Here is a 21,376-nt window from a genome sequence, read left to right on the forward strand (position 1 = left end):
TTGTAGTCTTTATAAACCCTCAGTTCATGCACTGCTTCCTTTTACTTGGATGCAGGTGCGCGCGCTGCTCTCATGTTATATGCGCCCGCTTTGCTTTATTTTATTGGCGTGCATGTGCGCTTTATCGGTTTACATATATTTTGCTTTTTTTCCTTTTTATCATGTTTTGTCTGAAACTGTGCTCACATCGTGGGTGGCTGCTTCCAAAATGCTGTACAATTGGTATAGGATTTAATGTAGCCGAAACCAGTTAAGGAATTGTATGTATTTTAGGCATCCCACTGATAAACGGTTACGGCAATTAGATATTTACTGGAGCAACGAATTGTACAAATCTTCGTTGTTTTCCCTTTAGAATTGCATTATCTGCAGCTAGAGGAAAGTTCTCTTTATTGGAGTTGGCAACTGAGAAATCAGATTTAAAACAATCGTTAGTAATTTCCGAAAAGCTCCTTTTTTTAAAAAAAATCGTAAAACATATTATTCCTTTCTTTAACTACCGAAACTCATTGTTACGTATATATTAAGGATATGTATATACGTTTTGGAATTATCATCTTGCTAGATCTTCGCAGCCTAAAATAGATAATTACTATTTGCTGGAACCTTCTGAAAAGCGCTTCGTCGAGTAGGCTCCCTTTTAACATGAACATAAATATTGTTCTTAACATCAATAAGATAAATGTTGTTCTCATAATTCATAAGATAAATATTGGCTTATTATTAACATTTTTTATTCCGCCGTCGCCAATTGAATTATCTACAGGCAAGGAAAAAACAATTAGATTGCACATGAAATTAAATCGTTTATTTCCGAATATTTCGTTTCATTCCCCATGTCAGCTTCCGAATGTGACGTCATCCGTCAGAACTCGCCTAACAACATCAACACACGTTGAAAGGCTTGAATAATCCTGTTGATCGTTATCCGAGGAGCATGCAGCAATGAAAAAGGACGAACAGGCCAGCTGCAAGGACTCTGGGCCAACCAGCCCTCCTTCTAGGGTGAAAAGAGTTTCTTTTGCGGATCTGGTTGGCCTGAAGCTCGAATTCGTTAAAACCATTACTCCATGCAGCAGTGTAGACAACTTATCTGGCGAAGACGACTCTTGGAAAGACCACTGTGATACCTCTGGAAATTTGCCAGAAAGGCGAGTAAAATGCCTCCTACCGTGCTCCCTTTATCCTTTCGAATCAAAGGACCGTTTCATGAAGCGTGTCTACAGCCAGAATGTTTGCCTCGAGAACATTGTCTGCAAAAACTTTGTTGTCACTGGGCTTATCCGAGTGACAAATTTATCTTTCAGCAAAGAGGTGACCGTTAGATTTACACTCGATGGTTGGAAAACGTGTCGAGACATTTGATCGTGAGCAGATTACATGTCCACATGCTCGGATGGAAAAACAGAGAAGTTTAGCTTTCGTATCACAGTGCCTCACGACTTTGAAGTGAATCAGTACATAGAGTTTGCAATCTGCTTTCGCGTTTGGAACCAAGAGTTTTGGGACAATAACAACAGAAATAATTACCACGTGCAGTGTTTGGAAGTCTTGTCTGAACAGTTTTAGAGAAGCAGGGGTCGTTCCAAAAACAAAATGAACTAAATTAGAATGCTACTGAGCGAGTGAAAGTGCACTGCAAGCCCTTCTCCCTAGCTGAAGAGTTCAGTAGATGTTTTCGATTGATTTATGGAAGACATATATATTGAAATTGATAATGGTCACACAAGAGACAGTTTTCAAAGCCCTGTCTACTGTACTTCAAAAGTAATTTCGACTGACATAACTTTAAAGATTTCCCCTTAGACAAATGTTAAAATATATCCTACAACAAATTTTTATTGAGTTCCTTTTGTATGGACTTATGGATGTAGAAAGAATGGTTGAAATTAACTGAAATATAAGATTATTTTTTAATAATTCGAATCAGAATACATGTGTTATTTACGTTACATTATCAAAGAAATCGTGCATGGTATCATGACACGTCTTATTTGCCCAACTTCTTCATTACTGTTGCCTGTTGCTCCTACTGTAATTGCCGTTTTCAATACACCGTGGCCATGAAGAGCGAGCTTTAATTTATTTGCATTAAATTCCCTGCTTTCTAAACTACACCCAGCGCTAAGAAATTAATTACATGACATTCGACTTCGAATTATAAAATATTTTGCAGTTAGAAACTAGCAGGAAATTAACCGACTGATAGAAATTGTAGTGCATGGCAGTTGGAGTAATTGTTAATCATAGTAGGTTAGTGATACTTGTAGTTGTAGAAAAAGTGATGAGGGTATTGGTAGTGGATTAAAGTGACAATGGTAGTTGTAGTGAAAGGCGGCGGTAGTGGAATCACACGGCAACGGTTGTAGTTGAAGTGGCAGTAGTGTAGTTAGTGTAAGTGGAATAAGTGATGGTACTTACAACGGATGTCACCTCTAGTTAGGATTAGTGGTAGTGGAGAAGTGTAGGTGATGTAGGAGAAGTGATGAAGGTAGTGGTAGTGGTGATAGCAAATGGCAGTTGCAGTTTTCTGAACTGCGATGGACCTCATGACAGTGGAATAGTTGATAGTTACAGTTGTTAAGAAAGAGGAAGAGTTGCTGATTGTGGAATAGGTAACAGCAGTTGCAATAGATAGTAGTTGGGGTAAGGATTTGTGGTACTGGATATAACGCTTAAAATGGTGCAGTAGTTGTAGTTGCACTGGTGCAGTAGGTGGTTGTGGAATAAGTGACAGTTATTAAAAAGGCAGTAAAGTTGTTGGTGGGTAGTGTTGAAGGTAGTGGTAATGGAATTAGTGACAGCTAGTAGAAGTTGTAGTAACACTGGTGAAGTTATTGGTATAAGGTTAGTTATAGCTGAGATGGCTTGGTGATAGTGGAATAGGTGATAGTTATAGTTGTAGTTGTAAGGAAAGAGACAGAGTTGTTGATTGTGGAAAAGAGATAGTAGTTGTTATTGATGGCAGTTGGTGTTAGGATTAGTGGTAGTGGATTAGGCTCATTAAATGGTTCAGTAGTTGTAGTGGCACTAGTGAAGTAAGTGGTAGTGTTATAAGTGACAGTTGTAGAACTGATTGTGAAGTTGTTGGTAGTTGGCTAATGATACTTTTTGTTGTATGGGAAGTGATGAATTAAAAGGTAGTGGTAGTGGAATTGGTGATAGCTAATGGAAGTTGTAGTGATATTGGCGAGGTTATTTGTAGAGGTTAGTTATAGATGAGATAGACAATGACAGTGGAATAACTGATAGTTACAGGTTAAAAGTAAGACATAGAGTTGTTGCCGGATTTTGGAAAAAGTGATTAATCGTTTTTATTGATGGCAGTTGTTGTTAGGATTAGTGGTAGTGGCATGGTAGTTGTAGTGGCAGTAGTGAATTGAGTATTAAAGGAACATGTGGTTGTTGTAGGAAATGTAGTCAAGTTGTTAGTAGTGGGTAAGTGGTACTTTTAGTTGTAGCAGAAGTGATAAAGGCAGTGGTAGTGGAATCTATAGCTAGCTTTAGAATTAGCTAGTAGAATTAGCTAGTGGAAGTTGTAGTGAGACTGTTATAGGTAATGATAATGGTTAGTTATAGCTGATATGGACTACGTGACATTGGAAAAAGTGATAGTTTAAGTTGTAACAGAAAAGGTAGAGTTGTTGATTGTGGAATAAGTGACTTGTAGTTGTTATTGATGGCAGGTGGTGGTAAGATTAGTAGCAAAAGAATTGGCTGATAGTGGTTCAGCAGGTGTAGTGGCACTAGTGAAGTAAGTGGAGTTGAAGTGGAAAAAGTGATAGTTGTAGAAAAGTTAATGAAGCTGATACTTTTAGTTGTGAGAGAAGTGATGAAGAATGTGGTAGTGGACTTAGTGACTGCAGCTAGTGGAAGTTGTAGTGACATTGGTGAAGTCATTGGAAGAGGTTAGTTATAGCTGAGATGGCTTGGGACAGTGGAATAGGTGATAGTTATAGCTGAAAGGGAATAAAGAGATGGAGTTGTTGATTGTGGACTAGGTGATGGTAGTTGTAATTGATGGCAGTTGGAGTGAGGATTGGTGGTAGTGGGTTAGGCTGACAGTAGTTCAGTAGTTGTAGTGGCAATGGTGAATTAAAGTGGTGGTGAAACAAGTGATAGTTATAGAAAAGGGAGTGAAACTGTTGGTAGTGGGCAGCGTGGGACCATGATCTTTATAGTTGTAGGAGAAGTGATGAAGATAGTGGTAGTGGTAGTGGAAAAAGTGAAAGCTACTGAAAGTTGTAGTGACACTTGTAAGGTTATAAGTAGTGGTTAGGTAAGCTGAAGTGTTAAGAGAATTTGAATGACTGATAGTTGTACCTGTAGCAGAAGAGGTGAAGGTAATTAGAAGCAGCTGTGTGATAAGTGGTGGAGTTAGTTCCAGTGGAATTTGTGACAGTTGTATAGAAATGGTGGTGTTCGAAGTAGTGGAATAAGTGAAAGTTGAACTTGTAGTTGTACTTATAGGAAGAGCAGGTTAAGGTAAGTCGTTAGATGATAAATGGTAGTTGTTGGGGAGGTAGTGCCAGTGGAATTAATGGTAGTTGTATATAAGTGGTGATAGTTTTAGTGGAAGAGGTGGAAGTATTGGTAGTGAAATAAGTTACAGCTGTAGGGTAGGTGGTGGAGTTAGCTTCAGTACAATTTGTGACAGTCGTATAGAAAGTGGGGGAGCTGGTGGTAGTGCATTAAGTGATAATTGTTCTTGTAGAGGGAGTGGTGAAGTATTTAATGTCATGGTAAAATAGTGAAATAAGTAATTGTGGTACTTGTACGTAGGAGAAATCGTGGAGTGAGTGTCACTATAGCAGTAGGGTGGTATTGTAGTAATTCGTCATACCACTAACTCCTCTACTGCACCTTCGAAACTCACTTATTAATATTTCTTTACCGCCAACCCAACCACTACCACTTTAAAAATGGCTTACCACTTTCAGTTGTTTCATTATCGCTGGCTTTATAACTTCCCCTGAATCTCAGCTATCACTAATCCCAGTACCACTATAAACTCCATGCAACTCTTCCCCTGCAGCTATCACCAATTTAAATAACACTTTCCCGTACCTCATCTATTTCACATGTAATCACTAATTCCAACCATTGCTCTTACTCTTCAACTTTCCCCACAACTGCAATTATCATCAATTTTACTAACACAAATTCTACAACTTCTCCCACAACTATCCCTATTACTAATTGCACTGGCACCAATGCTACCCCTTCCTTTACAACTATCACTTACAACTATCAATAACTCTACCCTTTTCCTTTTATTACCCTTTTTCTAAAACAATTATCTATTATTCTACCAACACTAACTTCTCCACTTCTCCGCCTTGAACTAGAGGAACGTGGGTAATGCATCCATGTTAGATCCACCAAGCGTCCCGAACATCTAATTTACATAACATTACTTGACAGACATGCGTGTTATCAATTACACCAGGTTACCCATGTTTTACCCTGTTTACCCACAATTACCCCAAGTTACCCATGATTTTCCCTGTTTACCCACAATTACCCCAAGTTACCCACGGTTTACCCTGTTTACCCACAATTACCCCAAGTTACTCATGTTTTACCCTGTTTACCCTCTTTTACCGCAAGTCACCCATGATTTTCCCTGTTTACCCTCATTTACTCCAAGTTACCCACGTTTTACCCTGTTTACCCTCATTTACCCCAAGTTACCCACGTTTTACCCTGTTTACCCTCATTTACCCCAATTTACCCATGTTTTACCCTGTTTACCCTCATTTACCCCAATTTGCCCACGCTTTACCCTGTTTACCCTCATTTACCCCAAGTTACCCATGTTTTACCCTGTTTACCCTCATTTACCCCAAGTTACCCATGTTTTACCCTGTTTACCCTCATTTACCCCAATTTACCCACATTTTACCCTATTTACCCTCATTTACCCCAAGGTACCCACATTTGACCCTGTTTACCCTCATTTACCCCAAGTTACCTACATTTCACCCTGTTTACCCTCATTTACCCCAAGTTACCCACGTTTTACTCTGTTTACCCTCATTTACCCCAAGTTACCCACGTTTTACCCTGTTCACCCTCATTTACCCCAAGTTACCCACGCCTTACCCTGTTTACCCTCATTTACCCCAAATTACCTGCATTTCACCCTGTTTACCCTCATTTACCCAAATTTACCCACATTTTACCCTGTTTACCCTCATTTACCCCAAGGTACGCACATTTGACCCTGTTTACCCTCATTTACCCCAAGTTACCTACATTTCACTCTGTTTACCCTCATTTACCCCAATTTACCCACGTTTTACCCTGTTTACCTTCGTTTACCTCAAGATACCCACGTTTCACCCTGTTTGCCCTCATTTAACCCAAGTTACCCACGTTTCACCCTGTTTACCCTCATTTACCCAAAGCTACCCACGTTTCACCCTGTTTACCCTCATTTACCCCAAGTTGCCCACGTCTTACCCTGTTTATCATCATTTACCCCAAGTTGCCCACGCTTTACCCTGTTTACCCTCATTTAACCCAAGTTACCCACGTTTCACCCTGTTTGCCCTCATTTACCCCAAGTTGCCCACGTCTTACCCTGTTTATCATCATTTACCCCAAGTTACCTGCGTTTCACCCTGTTTACCCTCATTTAACCCAAGTTACCCACGTTTCACCCTGTTTACCTTCATTTTCCCCATGTTACCCGCGTTTCACCCTGTTTACCCTCATTTAACCCAAGTTACCCACGTTCAACCCTGTTTACCCTCACTTACCCCAAGTTACCAACGTTTCACCCTGTTTATCCTCATTTTCCCCAAGTTACCCACGTTTCACCCTGTTTACCCTCATTTACTCCAAGCTACCAACGTTTCACCCTGTTTACTCTCATTTACTCCAAAGCTACAATTCAGGTACACAGGCCAGGTAATAATCGCCTTCTGATTGTGTCGTTATTTTTTTTTCTTCCTACGTGTCTGGTACGCTCACCGCCTTTTCCAGCTTTAGTCCGTTTAAAGATAACAAGTTTACTTAGCTCATTTTTTACGATCAGAGGTATCTTTAGTGTATCCCTTTTAAATAATATTCATTGTATTAAATGGAACTGATGACGTCTTGTAATCAAAGGGCCCTTGGTGCCAGCTTATTCGTGTAATGGCCAATTGTATTGTTTATTTCACTCCAAAACAAAGCTTTAGAAGCTTTTAGGCATTTATAAACACGAGTTTTTCCAGTTTAAGGTAACTTAAATTTTGCTTTAAAAATAAGCTAAAAAGATTATCGATTTATCAGGCACACTGGCAACCAGTCACGTAAGTCACGCAAATGCTGGAGCTTGCCGGTGATCCCTTTGCGTTTTAATAATTTCCCCGATTCCAAAAATAAACTCAAAACGCTTGAATGACAAGCAATAAATAATTCATTTCTCGTTAACAGTTAATAACTCCTGGAGGACATCAACAAAGTGAACGGCCAAAACTTGTTGCCATTTTCTTTGTTTTTCGGCCTATTGGGTGTGTATGCCTAAATGGCAGGATAAATGGCTAATGCCGCGGCCGGGGGGGGGGGGTGGGGGCGAACTTGGAAATTGATTTCGCGCTGTTTCAACCTTCGTGTCAAACATCGCTACTATCCTCCTTTTTCAACTTGTCCACTGTTTGCGACTTTTTTCTTAAGTTTATTTATAGACCATAGTATTCTACTTCAGAAAGGAAAAACGGTGACGGCAAACAAATGGAGAAAGGCGTGTCGCATGTGCATAGCCGTTTTTTTTTTTGCTTGTTGTGCCTTTGCCGTTGCTTAATGGGACGTACAAGGAATGAAAGTATTATAAGTGATAAATTTTTTGCACTAAAAATGACTAATATAATTGGGTTTCTCACGTTACCGCGTTGTAAAGTAGCTATTGTAAAAGAATATGCAAACCGCACTTATGGGAATCACATTTTATTGATCTGTTTTCAAATTATAATACATGTTGACGATGACTCCCTTTATTTCAAAACAGGAATGCCTTTCTCTAACACTAAAGGAAGAAATGTACTAAAAATTAAGCAATTAATTCAATGATGATGCCTCAGCGACAAGGCGATGACAAATCACGTACCCATTTTATGCACCTTGGGGTAATTGTGGGTAAACAGGGTAAAACATGGGTAACTTGGGGTAAATGAGGGTAAACAAGGTAAAACATGGGTAACTTGGGGTAAATGAGGGTAAACAGGGTAAAACATGGGTAACTTGGGGTAATTGTGGGTAAACAGGGTAAAACATGGGTAACCTGGTGTAAATGATAACACGCATGTCTGTCAATTAATGTTATGTAAATTAGATGTTCGGGACGCTTGGTGGATCTAACATGGATGCTTTACCGGAACGTGAGGTTTAAGGGTGATTCCCCTGTTTTTCACTGCGCATTACTACTGCGCATAACATTGCGACATCCAATATGGCAGCCGATTGTAAAGCTTGCCCAGAAAACAAGGATAAATGAGGTCGTTTTTGTGGAAATAAATATGCTGAACCGATATATACTAGTTATGCAACGCTTTCGAGTGGTATACTATGGAATATCCCACGAGAACCTTTTATTTTCTCGGTATACACACGAGCCTTTAGGCGAGTGTGTATACGAAGAAAATACAAGTGACAAGTGGGATATTCCATAGTATACCACGAGAAAGTGTTGTGTAACTATTTTATACCATGCCATAGAAAATACGCTTACTAAATTTCATCGAGAATAAGATCGCAGCGCACGATGGGAAGGTTGGGTTGAATACCGTCGAATATACAACGGCTTTCCTGTATTCTGATTGGCTGTATTTTCTATGGCATGGTATAAAAAACTGTATCAAACGCCCTATAGAAGCCTGAGTTCCGAAGTTGTTGACAAAAATCCCGATTGTAGCGATACATTTTCACTGCCGGGAAGATGAGTTGTGAGAGTTGGGAGTTCTTGCAAAGTCCCTTGACGAAAGATGCAAAGCCTTTAAAACTTCTCTTGTGGCAATAATTCTCGTCCCTCTCTTACTCCAAGGCTTTGTGTCAATTCTCCACTTAGGGAAACCTTCTTGCACAACATCGTCCGACCACTTACGACATAAAAATAATAGGTCTTAATGTGATCGAGAGTACACTGAAATTAAAACTGTAGCTTCCGTTGACTGCTGTCCATATTGCAGTTAAATTTTTTTTGTAGCAAAATGCAATTCATGTCTGAAAATTTCTGAGGAAGTGTGCGAACTCCCCAGTTAACCTCCTCTGAATATAAAATATTGCCAACAATTTTTTTTAATGTATTGTCCCATATTCAAGAAAAACTTCAACACACAACTAGTACAGAGTATTACCCCGACCCGCCGTTTCGCTCTCGAATACTTGAGTGTTTATAAAGTGTTTCATACAAAAACGTTTGGTTGCGCCAGGTTTGGTTATTGATGAGTTTTTTAATTGATTTATTTATAAACTTAATGCAGACTTAAAATGTTTCATAAAGTATTACAATAAAGCTATATCCACCACAGCTCAGTAAACTACAACTATCACTTATTTCACTACCACTAGATCTATAGACCTAATCCAGTTTGAGAAAGAGGCTTGTTTGATCAATTCCAAGGATTCTGACTTCATATATTTTTAATTCTCTTTTTACATTTCTTTTGCATTAATAGTTATATGTTTAGTTAGTGTATTATTTAATGGCAGGTCCACACCAGCCTTTATGGTTGCCTTACGAGACCTGCCTCAAAAAACTATGTATGTATGTATGTATGTATGTATGTATGCATGCATGCATGCATGCATGCATGCATGCATGCATGCATGTATGTATGTATGTATGTATGTATGTATGTATGTATGTATGTATGTATGTATGTATGTATGTATGTATGTATGTATGTATGTATGTATGTATGTATGTATGTATGTATGTATGTATGTATCTGAAACTGAATCCACTACCTCCATCCATCCATCAACACTACATCTACAATTGCAATTGATCACAAATTCCGCTATCACGAAGTCCAACACTGACACTTCTACTACCACTTTTACTAATCAAACCACCACTTATTCCAATCGTCCTCTACAAAAACAATTCTCACTAATTCCACCACTTTCCCAACTATCACCTACTCCTCTGCCAATTACTCCACCTCTTTCCTTTTCAACTGAAATTATCAATTTAACCACTACCAGTAAGTCCAATACCCCTACTACAACTAATCATTATTAGTATTAGTCATGGCTCTACCATTTACATCTACATCTATCATTAATTACACTACCTATTTGATGGCTTCACCTGCAACTAAAGCAAATCATGTTTACTACCACAGTATTCCTGGGACATACAAAACAACTAAGCAATGGCAAGCCTGACTGGTTGGACTCACTTTGTTTTTTCATTGCCGCATTCTTTTGCCATCAAACACTTATTCCTTAAGCACTTACTCCTCCACTACATCTAACTTAGTTTCGTTACCAGCAACTCCACCACCGCCTTGCTACAACTACCCTCTATGGTTAGAATTAGAGATTGCGATAAAGAGAGACGTTGAGTTACCGTGGTTGTGTTACTGGGGGAGGTAGCTGTGGTGGAATAAGTGATAGTTGTTTGTAAAGTGGTGGCGTAAATGCTAGTGAAATAAGTTAAGACCGCATTTGCAGGGAAAGCGGCGAAGTTAGTGGTATTGTCAATTACTAGTGAGTCAGAGTGGTTACACTGATGAATTGATAGGTAAATTAATGGTGTTAAGACAGGGGCACCCAAATCGGAAATTCAATCAAAAAACTTGGAATGTCGTTGTTAGTTTTTTCCGTGCCTTATAGGGCCTTTTAAAGGAATATTTGTGTAAACTAACACAGTTTAATCTTTTGGATTTTCTAGCTGAATATTTAAGTGGTAGAAACTTTTAGGGAACGAAATCTCACTACCCGAATTTGCGAGCTGTTATTACACTTTCGAAAATCGTAGCTGGCGTTTTTCCGTACCCAAAACAAGATTAATTTTTACCTCTCCAAAAACAACAGGCATTATATTTTCCATAATACGAAAGTTCGAAGTGACATTGCGCTAAAGAAAATCTGAGGGCAAAACAGCTGGCCCCCCGAACAGATATTCACCAAGATGATGCGTTGGATCAGGTGCCCCTATTAAGAGGTGCAGACTGCAACTAATTACATTACCGGTAACTCCACCGCTTAATAGGGGCACCCAACGCATCATTTCGGTGAATATCTATTAGGAAGGCCAGCTGTTATTCCTTAGATTTTCTTTAGCGCAAATTCACCTCGAACTTTTGTGATATGGAACATATACAGCCTTTTGTTTATAGAGAGGCAAAAATCTTGTTTTAGGTACGGGTAAACGCCAGCTACGATTTTCGGAAGGGTAATATATATAACAGCTAGCAAATTCGGGTAATGAGATTTCGTTCCCTAAAAGTTTCTACCACTTCAATATTCAGCTAGAAAAACGGAAAATATTTAACTGTGTTAGTTTACATAAATATTCCTTTAAAAGGCCCTAAAAGGCAAGGAAAACAGCACAACGACATTCCAAGACTTTTGACTGAATTTCCTCTTTGGGTGCCCCTGTTGAATTGAGTGATTAGTGAGAATTGTTGTTGTAGAGGAGGATTGGAGTAGGTGGTGGTGTGATTAGTAAAAGTGGTAGTAGAAGTGTCAGTGTTGGACTTCGTGATAGTGGAATTTGTGATCAATTGCAATTGTAGATGTAGTTTTGGTGGATGGATGGAAGTAGCGGATTAAGTTTCTTGATTAAGTGGTAGTGACATAAGTGATAGTTGTAGTTTGTTGAGCTCTGGTGGATATAGCTTTATTGTAATACTTCATGAAACATTTCAAATCTGCATTTAGTTCATAAATAAATCAAGAAAAAAATCATGAATAACCAAACCTGGCGTAACCAAACGTTTTTGTATGAAACACTTTACTAAACACTCAAGTATTAGAGAGCGAAACGGCAGGCCGGGGTAATATTCTGTACTAGGTGTGTGTTGAAATTTTTCTTGAATATGTGACAATGCATTGAAAGAAATTTTTTGCTAATATTGTATATTTAGAGGAGATTAACTGGGGAGCTTACCCACTTTCTCAGAATTTTTCTCACTTGAATTGCATTTTGCTACAAAAAAATTTAACTGCAATGGACAGCTGTCAACGGAAGCTACTGTTTTAGTTTCAGTGTACTGTCGATCATATCAAGGCCTATGTAATGTCGTTATTGGTCGGACGATGTTATGCAAGAAGATTTCCCTAAGTGGGCAATCGACACAAAGCAGTTGTGCAAGAAAGGGACGGGAATTATTGCCACAAGAGGAGTTTTAAAGGCTTTTCATCCTTTGTCAAGGATCTTCGCAATTAAGGACTCCCAACTCTCACAATTCGTCTTCCCGGCAGTGAAAATGTATCGCTACAATCGGGAATTTTGTCAACAACTTCGGATCTCAAGCTTCTTCTAGGCGTTTAATACAGTTTTACATCGGTTCAGCATTTATTTTTCCTCCAGAAACGACTTTGTTAATCCTGGTTTACTGGGCAAGCTATACAATCGGCTGCCATATTAGATGTCACAATGTTATGCGCAGTAGGAATGCGCAGTGCAAAACAGGGGAATCACCCTTAAACCTCACGTTCCTCTCGTTAAAGGCGTTTTATGCTAGTCGCGAGAGCATTGGGCTCCACATGGCTGTTTTTTAAGAGATAAAATAAATTAAAAGAAACGCCATACTTAGTAAAAGCTTTCTTCACAGTACCGTCGAACGAGGCCGTATTACAGATATTGATTTTGCCACGAGAGCATCCTATCATATAGTTTTTTTTTAGTTTTATTATGGTAATTGCAGAATTATCACAACGAAAGAATAAGCTATTTCAATAAGCATTTAAGGATGCCCTGGGGGCAAAATCAATATGGTTGCCGTATCTGTAATACGGCCTTTGTTTCACGCACGCTTTAACATGTGACGTCATGGACGGGTGTTGGTGTCGTTTCCGTTTGAAATCAGACTTTTGCTTGTATCGATATTTACCTTATCTAAACGACTATAAAATTCAGTTGCGCCAATTTTAACGGGTATTTATAAAAAGAATACCAAATTCGAAGCTTCGAAGTCCAATTGCATGATTTTCTCGACAATTTATTTAAGAGTCGTGGTTTTGTTCTCCATGAATTAAGTCACGGTTTTGACCTCTCAGTGCTAAATTAAGCACTTATGAAAACTCATGACACTGCACTTGAGCAAAAGGCATTTAACGATGCCCGATGAAATGATTATAATACCTAGAATCATCTGCAGCTGGGAGAAAGTTGTCTTTCTAGGAATTAGCAACTGAAGAAAAACATTTAAAACAACTGTGATTTCGGCCGTAAAGCTTAATGTTTCTTTAAAAAAATTCGAAAAACATATATTTATGTTATTTAATTAACACCCGAAACTTTATAAAAGTTGGCTGGATTATTACGTAATATATAGATTTAGGCAAGCCTAAAAGCGAAGCTCCCCTTTATTTATTTATTTATTTATTTATTTATTGTTTTGTTTGAGTAACAATGTTTTCATTTTGATAAATATGCGGTCAAAGCTTTAATGTATACGCTGGCCCATAGGTGCAAGATAAATATAAATCCATCATAATCTCGACAAAAACGCTTGAAAAATGTAAACACTGTAGACTGCTGTAGTTTTATACGTGACATATCGGTTGTGTCGCCGCGGAGAGCCGCGGATCGGAAAGCGCGCCAAAAACAGTCGTTTCGGTTTAAGACCTTTTAAAAATCCCGGATGACTATGGCCGCCATGTTGCACGACGTACGTCGTACGCGCCCGCGAACCGTGCCGCTAGCCATGATGACCATGAAAACTCAAATTCATGGTTCTGTTAATTTTCTATGGGTATGGGGCTCTGCTCTGCAGCCCTGCGGGCCGCTGGGAGCTCCGCTATTAAGGATATGCATTTACTTTTAGTGACTTCTAAGGACTTGCATGTTGTTTTGGAATTATTATTTTTCTTCGCGAGTTGAGTTGGATAATTATCGTTTTACTCGGACCTACTGAAAAGCGCTTTGTCGAGTAAGCTCCCTGTATAAATATCGTCCTTTATGTTAATAAGATGAATACTGTTCTCATAATTTATAAGATAAATATTGGCTTATAATTAACAATTTTTTATCTCGCCGTGGCTAATTGAATTGTCCTTAAGCAGTTATTCAGTTTTAAGAGTTTCAAGCTGTTCAAAATTTTCTTTGGAGGGAGAGTTACTACAGTTTTCCTCGCATGTCCAAAGCAGATTTTCTGTCTTTGAGATCTTCTCTCTTTTCTTGCGAGCTCTTGTTTACTGTATTGTAGAGAAAATTGCCTTATTCTATACTTAATTAAGTCCCACAGTACCCTTTTGTCGTTGACTGCGCTAAATTCATCCAGCCATTCTGGTACGCTTTCGGTCAATAATGTCACAAAATCTGCCTCCTCGGCTAGACTAGCGTTGAATTTCCAAAAGGAAGGTCCATACTTCTGTTTACCAATACTACTAAAGTGCAGCAATATCGCAGAATGGTCAGAGTTTATCGAGGAAATAATATCGGATTTTTCGATGTCCTCTTGACAGACATCGCTTATTAGCGAATAATCAAGTCTTCTTTGAATAATGGGTTTCTTCTGTCGCTAGGTGAACCGTTTGACTTCCGGGTTTCTTATTCGCCAAATATCTACTAAGTCGAAATCAAGACAAAGATCCTCTATATATTTGACTGATGCTTTCTTTGACGGATTACCTCCGGAACAGTCCCAGGCCGGATCTAATGTAACATTTAAGTCACCTCCTACGATTATTCTGTTTTTCTTAACAGTAGCTTTTTCTTCGATATTTTTGTTTAACTTTTCGTAAAAATAGCATTGGTCTTGGACACTATTTGGGGCATAGATGTTTACAAACAAAAACGAAGAGCCTTGAATCTCAGTTTCGATCATAACGAAACGCCCATCATCATCTGAACTAACAGAATTCAGATTAAAATCCAATTCATCTCTTACAAGGATCGCGACACCGCAACTGTGATTAGAACCATGTGAGAAGTAAAGTTCACCTTGCCACTGTGTCTTCCAGATAAGATTAATCGCTTACAGACATCGATTGACATCGCCAGTCGATAACAGTCGAACTCACAAAGATCTGAATAATCTATTGACTGCGTCTGGGAATTGTTCCAACCTCGTTCCCAGGGCTTTTCCCTTCTTCTTCCGTTGTCCGCTGGCGGCCGTCCCACTACGAAGAAGGGAAAAGCCCTGGTAACGAGGTTGGAATTGTTCAACGCTATACCTCAGTAAATGTATAAACTTGAACTTTCTAAAGCTTTAATCACAGTTCCGATGGACCCTGTTTAACGCACGATTTAAACATGTGACGTCATGGGCTGGTGGCGCTCTTGTTGTCGTTTGCCTTATCTACACGACTATTAAATGCAATTGCGCCGATTTTAACGAGTTTTTATTAAGGAAAGAAGAGAGAGTCGCAACTCCGAAGTCCCACTGCACTATTTTCCAGACGACGAAACAAGAAAGTCGTTGTTTCAATCTCCATGAATTGAGTCACGGATTTGACCTTTCAGTCCTGAATTAAACACTTATAAAAACCCGTGACACTCGAGCAAATCGCATTTCTTGCGCATGCTGCTTAGTGTTCGCCGAAGCGTGTTTGGAGAATACTACATACGAACTCTAATGGAAGAACTCAGACTTAAATTCTAAAAGTACCAATAATTCCGCATATGAAGCTCAAGATGCCACAGCAGATGAGGTTTTACGGAACAACGCCTCAACCTTGGATGAATCATTTCCAATCAAATTACATCAGAAGGAGAGAAATTTGCCTCAATTATATTGGATACCTAAGCTTCAGAAGACACCATATAAGGCACGATTTGTTGCAGGTTCATATTCATGCACCACTACTTAGCTCTCTTAATTCATCACTGACTGCCTTAACTAGTTAAAACCCATTGTACTGCTTACTGTAAAACAATTCTGGAATGAACGGGTCTTAACAGCATGTGAATCATCAACAACACATTGGATGTACTTCGCACATTACAGGAAAAACAACTTCCGCTAAACGAGTAAAGTACGTGGGACTTTTCAACCCTTTTAACAAGCCTAACACACGCCAAGCTAAAACTTCAACTGAATGTATGATCTACAGGAAAGAGTTTTTACCACCAAAAGACAGGGCTTCATTGCGACCAACATCTATCACACTTTCTGGACAAATGATAAGAAGGCGTTTATATGTCATAATTGGTGAAATATGCAAGGATTTGCACATCCAAGTTGGACTTCAATACACAGACTCCGAAGTCTTCCTTCGCAGCTTCAAAAGCAAGGCAAGGCAATAGGCTTCTTTTGACATATTAAAATTCAGGTTGGTAGCAAGGCCTAGAGGACACAAACAAAAGAAATGAATAAACGTGCTTGTAAAATTTCTCTTGTTTGTGTCCTCTAGGCCTCGCTACCAAGCTGAATTTTAATATATCGAAAAAAAGCTTAGTGGTATAGAATTTAATGTAGCCGAAACCAACTGTGGAATTGCATGCACTTTAGATATCCCAGTGATGAATGGCTTCCGCAATTAGATATTTACAGGAGCAACAATTGTGTTCGTGGTCCGTCCCGTTAGAATTGTATCATCTGTAGTTGGGGAAAAGTTTTCTTAATTGGAGTTGGCAACTGAGAAAACAGATTTGAAACATGCAATTGTAAGTAATTTCTGTAAAGCTTCATGTTTAACTGAAAAAAATCGTAAAACATATTATTCCGTTCTTTAACTGCCGAAACTTTATGAGAATTGTCAGACTGTTACGTATATATTAAGGATGGGCATATACGTTTTGGAATTATTATCCTTCTTCGCAGCCGGCTTAAAATAGATAATAACTATTTGCTGGGACCTACTGAAAAGCGCTTCGGCGAGTAGGCTCCCTTTAAACATGTATGTAAATAATGTTCTATAACATTAATAAGATAAATATTGTTCTCATAAGTTATAAGATAAATATTGGCTTATAATAAAAAAATTTTTATTCCGCCGTACCTAATCGAATTATCTATAAACCAAGGAAAAAACAATCAGTTTGCACTTGAAATTAAATCGTTTATTTCCGAATATTTCGTTTCATTCCCTATGTCAGCTTCCGAATGTGACGTCATCCGTCAGAACTCGCCTAAACAACATCAGCACAGGTTGAAAGGCTTCAGTAATCCTGTTGATCGTTATCCGAGAAGGATGCAGCAATGAAAAAAGATGGACAGGCCAGCTGCGAGGACTCTGGGCCAACCAGTCCTCCGTCCAGAGTGAAAAGAGTTTCTTTTGCGGACCTGGTTGGCCTGAAGCTCGAATTCGTTAAAACCATTACTCCATGCAGCAGTGAAGACAACTTATCTAGCGTCGTCGACTCTTGGAAAGATCACTATGATACCTTTGGAAATTTGCCAGAAAGGCGAGTAAAATGCCTCCTACCGTGCTTCATTCATCCTTTAGAATCAACAGACCATTTCATGAAGCGGGTGTACAGCCAGAATGTTTGCCTTGAGAACATTGTTTGCAAAAACTTTGTTGTCACTGGGCTTATCCGGGTGTCAAATTTATCTTACAGAAAGGAGGTGACCGTGAGATATACACTCGATGGTTGGAAGACGTGCCGGGACATTTGGGCGGACTACATGTCCACATGCTCGGATGGAAAAACAGAGAACTTTAGCTTTCGTATCACAGTGCCTCATGACTTTGAAGTGAATCAATACATAGAGTTTGCAATCCGCTTTCGCGTTTGGAACCAAGAGTTTTGGGACAATAACAACAGAAATAATTACCACGTGCAGTGTTTGGAAGTCTTGTCTGAACAGTTTTAGAGAAGCAGGGGTCGTTCCACAAACAAAATAAACTAAATTAGAATGCTACTGAGCGATTGAAAGTGCACTGCAAGCCCTTCTCCCTAGCTGAAGAGTTCAGTAGATGTTTTCGATTGTTTTATGGAAGACATATTGAAATTGATAATGGTCACACAAGAGACAGTTTTCAAAGCCCTGTCTACTGTACTTCAAAAGTAATTTCGACTGACATAACTTTAAAGATTTCCCCTTAGACAAATGTTAAAATATATCCTACAACAAATTTTTATTGAGTTCCTTTTGTATGGACTTATGGATGTAGAAAGAACGTTTGAAATAAACTGAAATATAAGATTATTTTTTAATAATTCGAATCAGAATACACGTGTTGTTTACGTTACATTATCAAAGAAATCGTGCATGGTATCATGACACATCTTATTTGCCCAACTTCTTCATTACTGTTGCCTGTTGCTTCTTCTGTAATTGCCGTTTTCAATACACCGTGGCCAAAAAAAACAGAGTCTTCACAGTTCACAAACTGAGATGAAATGAAGAGCGAGCTTTGCATAATTCCCTGCTTTCCAAACTACACCCTGCGCTAAGAAATTAATTACATGACATTCGACTTCGAATTATAAAATATTTTGCAGTTAAAAACTAGCAGGAAATTAACCGACTGATAGAAATTGTAGTGCATGGCAGTTGGAGTAATTGTTAATCATAGTAGGTTAGTGATACTTGTAGTTGTAGAAAAAGTGATGAGGGTATTGGTAGTGGATTAAAGTGACAGTGGTGGTTGTAGTGAAAGGCGGTGGTAGTGGAATCACACGGCAACAGTTGCGTAGTCGAAGTGGCAGTAGTGTAGTTAGTGTAAGTGGAATAAGTGATGGTACTTACAACGGATGTCACCTCTAGTAAGGATTAGTGGTAGTGGAGAAGTGTAGGTGATGTAGGAGAAGTGATGAAGGTAGTGGTAGTGGTGATAGCAAGTGGCAGCTGCAGTTTTCTGAACTGCGATGGACCTTATGACAGTGGAATAGTTGATAGTTACAGTTGTTAAGAAAGAGGAAGAGTTGCTGATTGTGGAATAGGTAACAGCAGTTGCAATAGATAGTAGTTGGGGTAAGGATTTGTGGTACTGGATATAAGGCTTAAAATGGTGCAGTAGTTGTAGTTGCACTGGTGCAGTAGGTGGTTGTGGAATAAGTGACAGTTATTAAAAAGGCAGTAAAGTTGTTGGTGGGTAGTGTTGAAGGTAGTGGTAATGGAATTAGTGACAGCTAGTAGAATTTGTAGTGACACTGGTGAAGTTATTGGTATAAGGTTAGTTATAGCTGAGATGGCTTGGTGATAGTGGAGTAGGTGATAGTTATAGTTGTGAGGTAAGAGATAGAGTTGTTGATTGTGGAAAAAGTGATAGTAGTTGTTATTGATGGCAGTTGGTGTTAGGATAAGTGGTAGTGGATTAGGCTCATTAAATGGTTCAGTAGTTGTAGTGGCACTAGTGAAGTAAGTGGTAGTGTTATAAGTGACAGTTGTAGAACAGATTGTGAAGTTGTTGGTAGTTGGTTAATGATACTTTTTGTTGTATGGGAAGTGATGAATAAAAAGGTATTGGTAGTGGAATTGGTGATAGCTAATGGAAGTTGTAGTGATATTGGTGAGGTTATTTGTAGAGGTTAGTTATAGATGAGATAGACAATGACAGTGGAATAACTGATAGTTACAGGTTAAAAGTAAGACATAGAGTTGTTGCCGGATTTTGGAAAAAGTGATTAATCGTTTTTATTGATGGCAGTTGTTGTTAGGATTAGTGGTAGTGGCATGGTAGTTGTAGTGGCACTAGTGAATTAAATATTAATGGAACATGTGGTTGTTGTAGGAAAGCTAGTCCAGTTGTTAGTTGTAGGTAAGTGGTACTTTTAGTTGTAGCAGAAGTGATAAAGGCAGTGGTAGTGGAATCTATAGCTATCTTTAGAATTAGCTAGTAGAATTAGCTAGTGGAAGTTGTAGTGAGACTGTTATAGGTAATGATAATGGTTAGTTATAGCTGATATGGACTACGTGACATTGGAAAAAGTGATAGTTTAAGTTGTAACAGAAAAGGTAGAGTTGTTGATTGTGGAATAAGTGACTTGTAGTTGTTATTGATGGCAGGTGGTGGTAAGATTAGTAGCAAAAGAATTGGCTGATAGTGGTTCAGCAGGTGTAGTGGCACTAGTGAAGTAAGTGGAGTTGAAGTGGAAAAAGTGATAGTTGTAGAAAAGTTAATGAAACTGATACTTTTAGTTGTGAGAGAAGTGATGAAGAATGTGGTAGTGGACTTAGTGACTGCAGCTAGTGGAAGTTGTAGTGACATTGGTGAAGTCATTGGAAGAGGTTAGTTATAGCTGAGATGGCTTGGGACAGTGGAATAGGTGATAGTTATAGCTGAAAGGGAATAAAGAGATGGAGTTGTTGATTGTGGACTAGGTGATGGTAGTTGTAATTGATGGCAGTTGGAGTGAGGATTGGTGGTAGTGGGTTAGGCTGACAGTAGTTCAGTAGTTGTAGTGGCAATGGTGAATTAAAGTGGTGGTGAAACAAGTGATAGTTGTAGAAAAGGGAGTGAAACTGTTGGTAGTGAGCAGCGTGGGACCATGATCTTTATAGTTGTAGGAGAAGTGATGAAGATAGTGGTAGTGGAAAAAGTGAAAGCTACTGGAAGTTGTAGTGACACTTGTAAGGTTATAAGTAGTGGTTAGGTAAGCTGAAGTGTTAAGAGAATTTGAATGACTGATAGTTGTACCTGTAGCAGAAGAGGTGAAGGTAATTAGAAGCAGCTGTGTGATAAGTGGTGGAGTTAGTTCCAGTGGAATTTGTGACAGTTGTATAGAAATGGTGGTGTTCGAAGTAGTGGAATAAGTGAAAGTTTGAACTTGTAGTTGTACTTATAGGAAGAGCAGGTTAAGGTAAGTCGTTAGATGATAAATGGTAGTTGTTGGGGAGGTAGTGCCAGTGGAATTAATGGTAGTTGTATATAAGTGGTGATAGTTTTAGTGGAAGAGGTGGAAGTATTGGTAGTGAAATAAGTTACAGCTGTAGGGTAGGTGGTGGAGTTAGCTTCAGTACAATTTGTGACAGTCGTATAGAAAGTGGGGGAGCTGGTGGTAGTGCATTAAGTGATAATTGTTCTTGTAGAGGGAGTGGTGAAGTATTTAATGTAATAGTAAAATAGTGAAATAAGTGATTGTGGTACTTGTACGTAGGAGAAATCGTGGAGTGAGTGTCACTATAGCAGTAGGGTGGTATTGTAGTAATTCGTCATACCTGTAGCTTTAGGGCACATGGTGGAGGTAGAGGTACAGAGTTTAGTGATTGCTGGGTTTAGGAGAATTAATAAAGAAAGTGGTAATGGAACTAATGATAAGTTATCTTTGTAGTAGCAGTGCATGGTGGAGTTAGTGGTAGTGATAATATATAAGTGACTA

General features: G+C 38.9%; 2 protein-coding genes across 2 annotated transcripts; both read left to right on the plus strand.

The window, feature by feature from the left end:
• The first annotated feature begins 945 nt into the window (after positions 1 to 945).
• Positions 946 to 1,569, plus strand: LOC144630764 (protein phosphatase 1 regulatory subunit 3D-like). Its single transcript, XM_078489134.1, is given in 1 exon segment — positions 946 to 1,569. A coding segment is annotated over 1 exon segment (624 nt).
• A 15,737-nt stretch (positions 1,570 to 17,306) lies between these two features.
• LOC144629810 (glycogen-binding subunit 76A-like) lies at positions 17,307 to 17,928 on the plus strand. The gene has a single exon (XM_078488020.1). The coding sequence runs from the start codon at positions 17,307 to 17,309 to the stop codon at positions 17,922 to 17,924; it is 618 nt and encodes a 205-aa protein (XP_078344146.1). The 3' UTR covers positions 17,925 to 17,928.
• Positions 17,929 to 21,376: the final 3,448 nt, after the last annotated feature.

Source organism: Oculina patagonica, chromosome 11 (assembly GCF_052425735.1).
Source record: "Oculina patagonica isolate OP01 chromosome 11, crgOcupat, whole genome shotgun sequence".
Lineage (NCBI taxonomy): Eukaryota > Metazoa > Cnidaria > Anthozoa > Scleractinia > Oculinidae > Oculina > Oculina patagonica.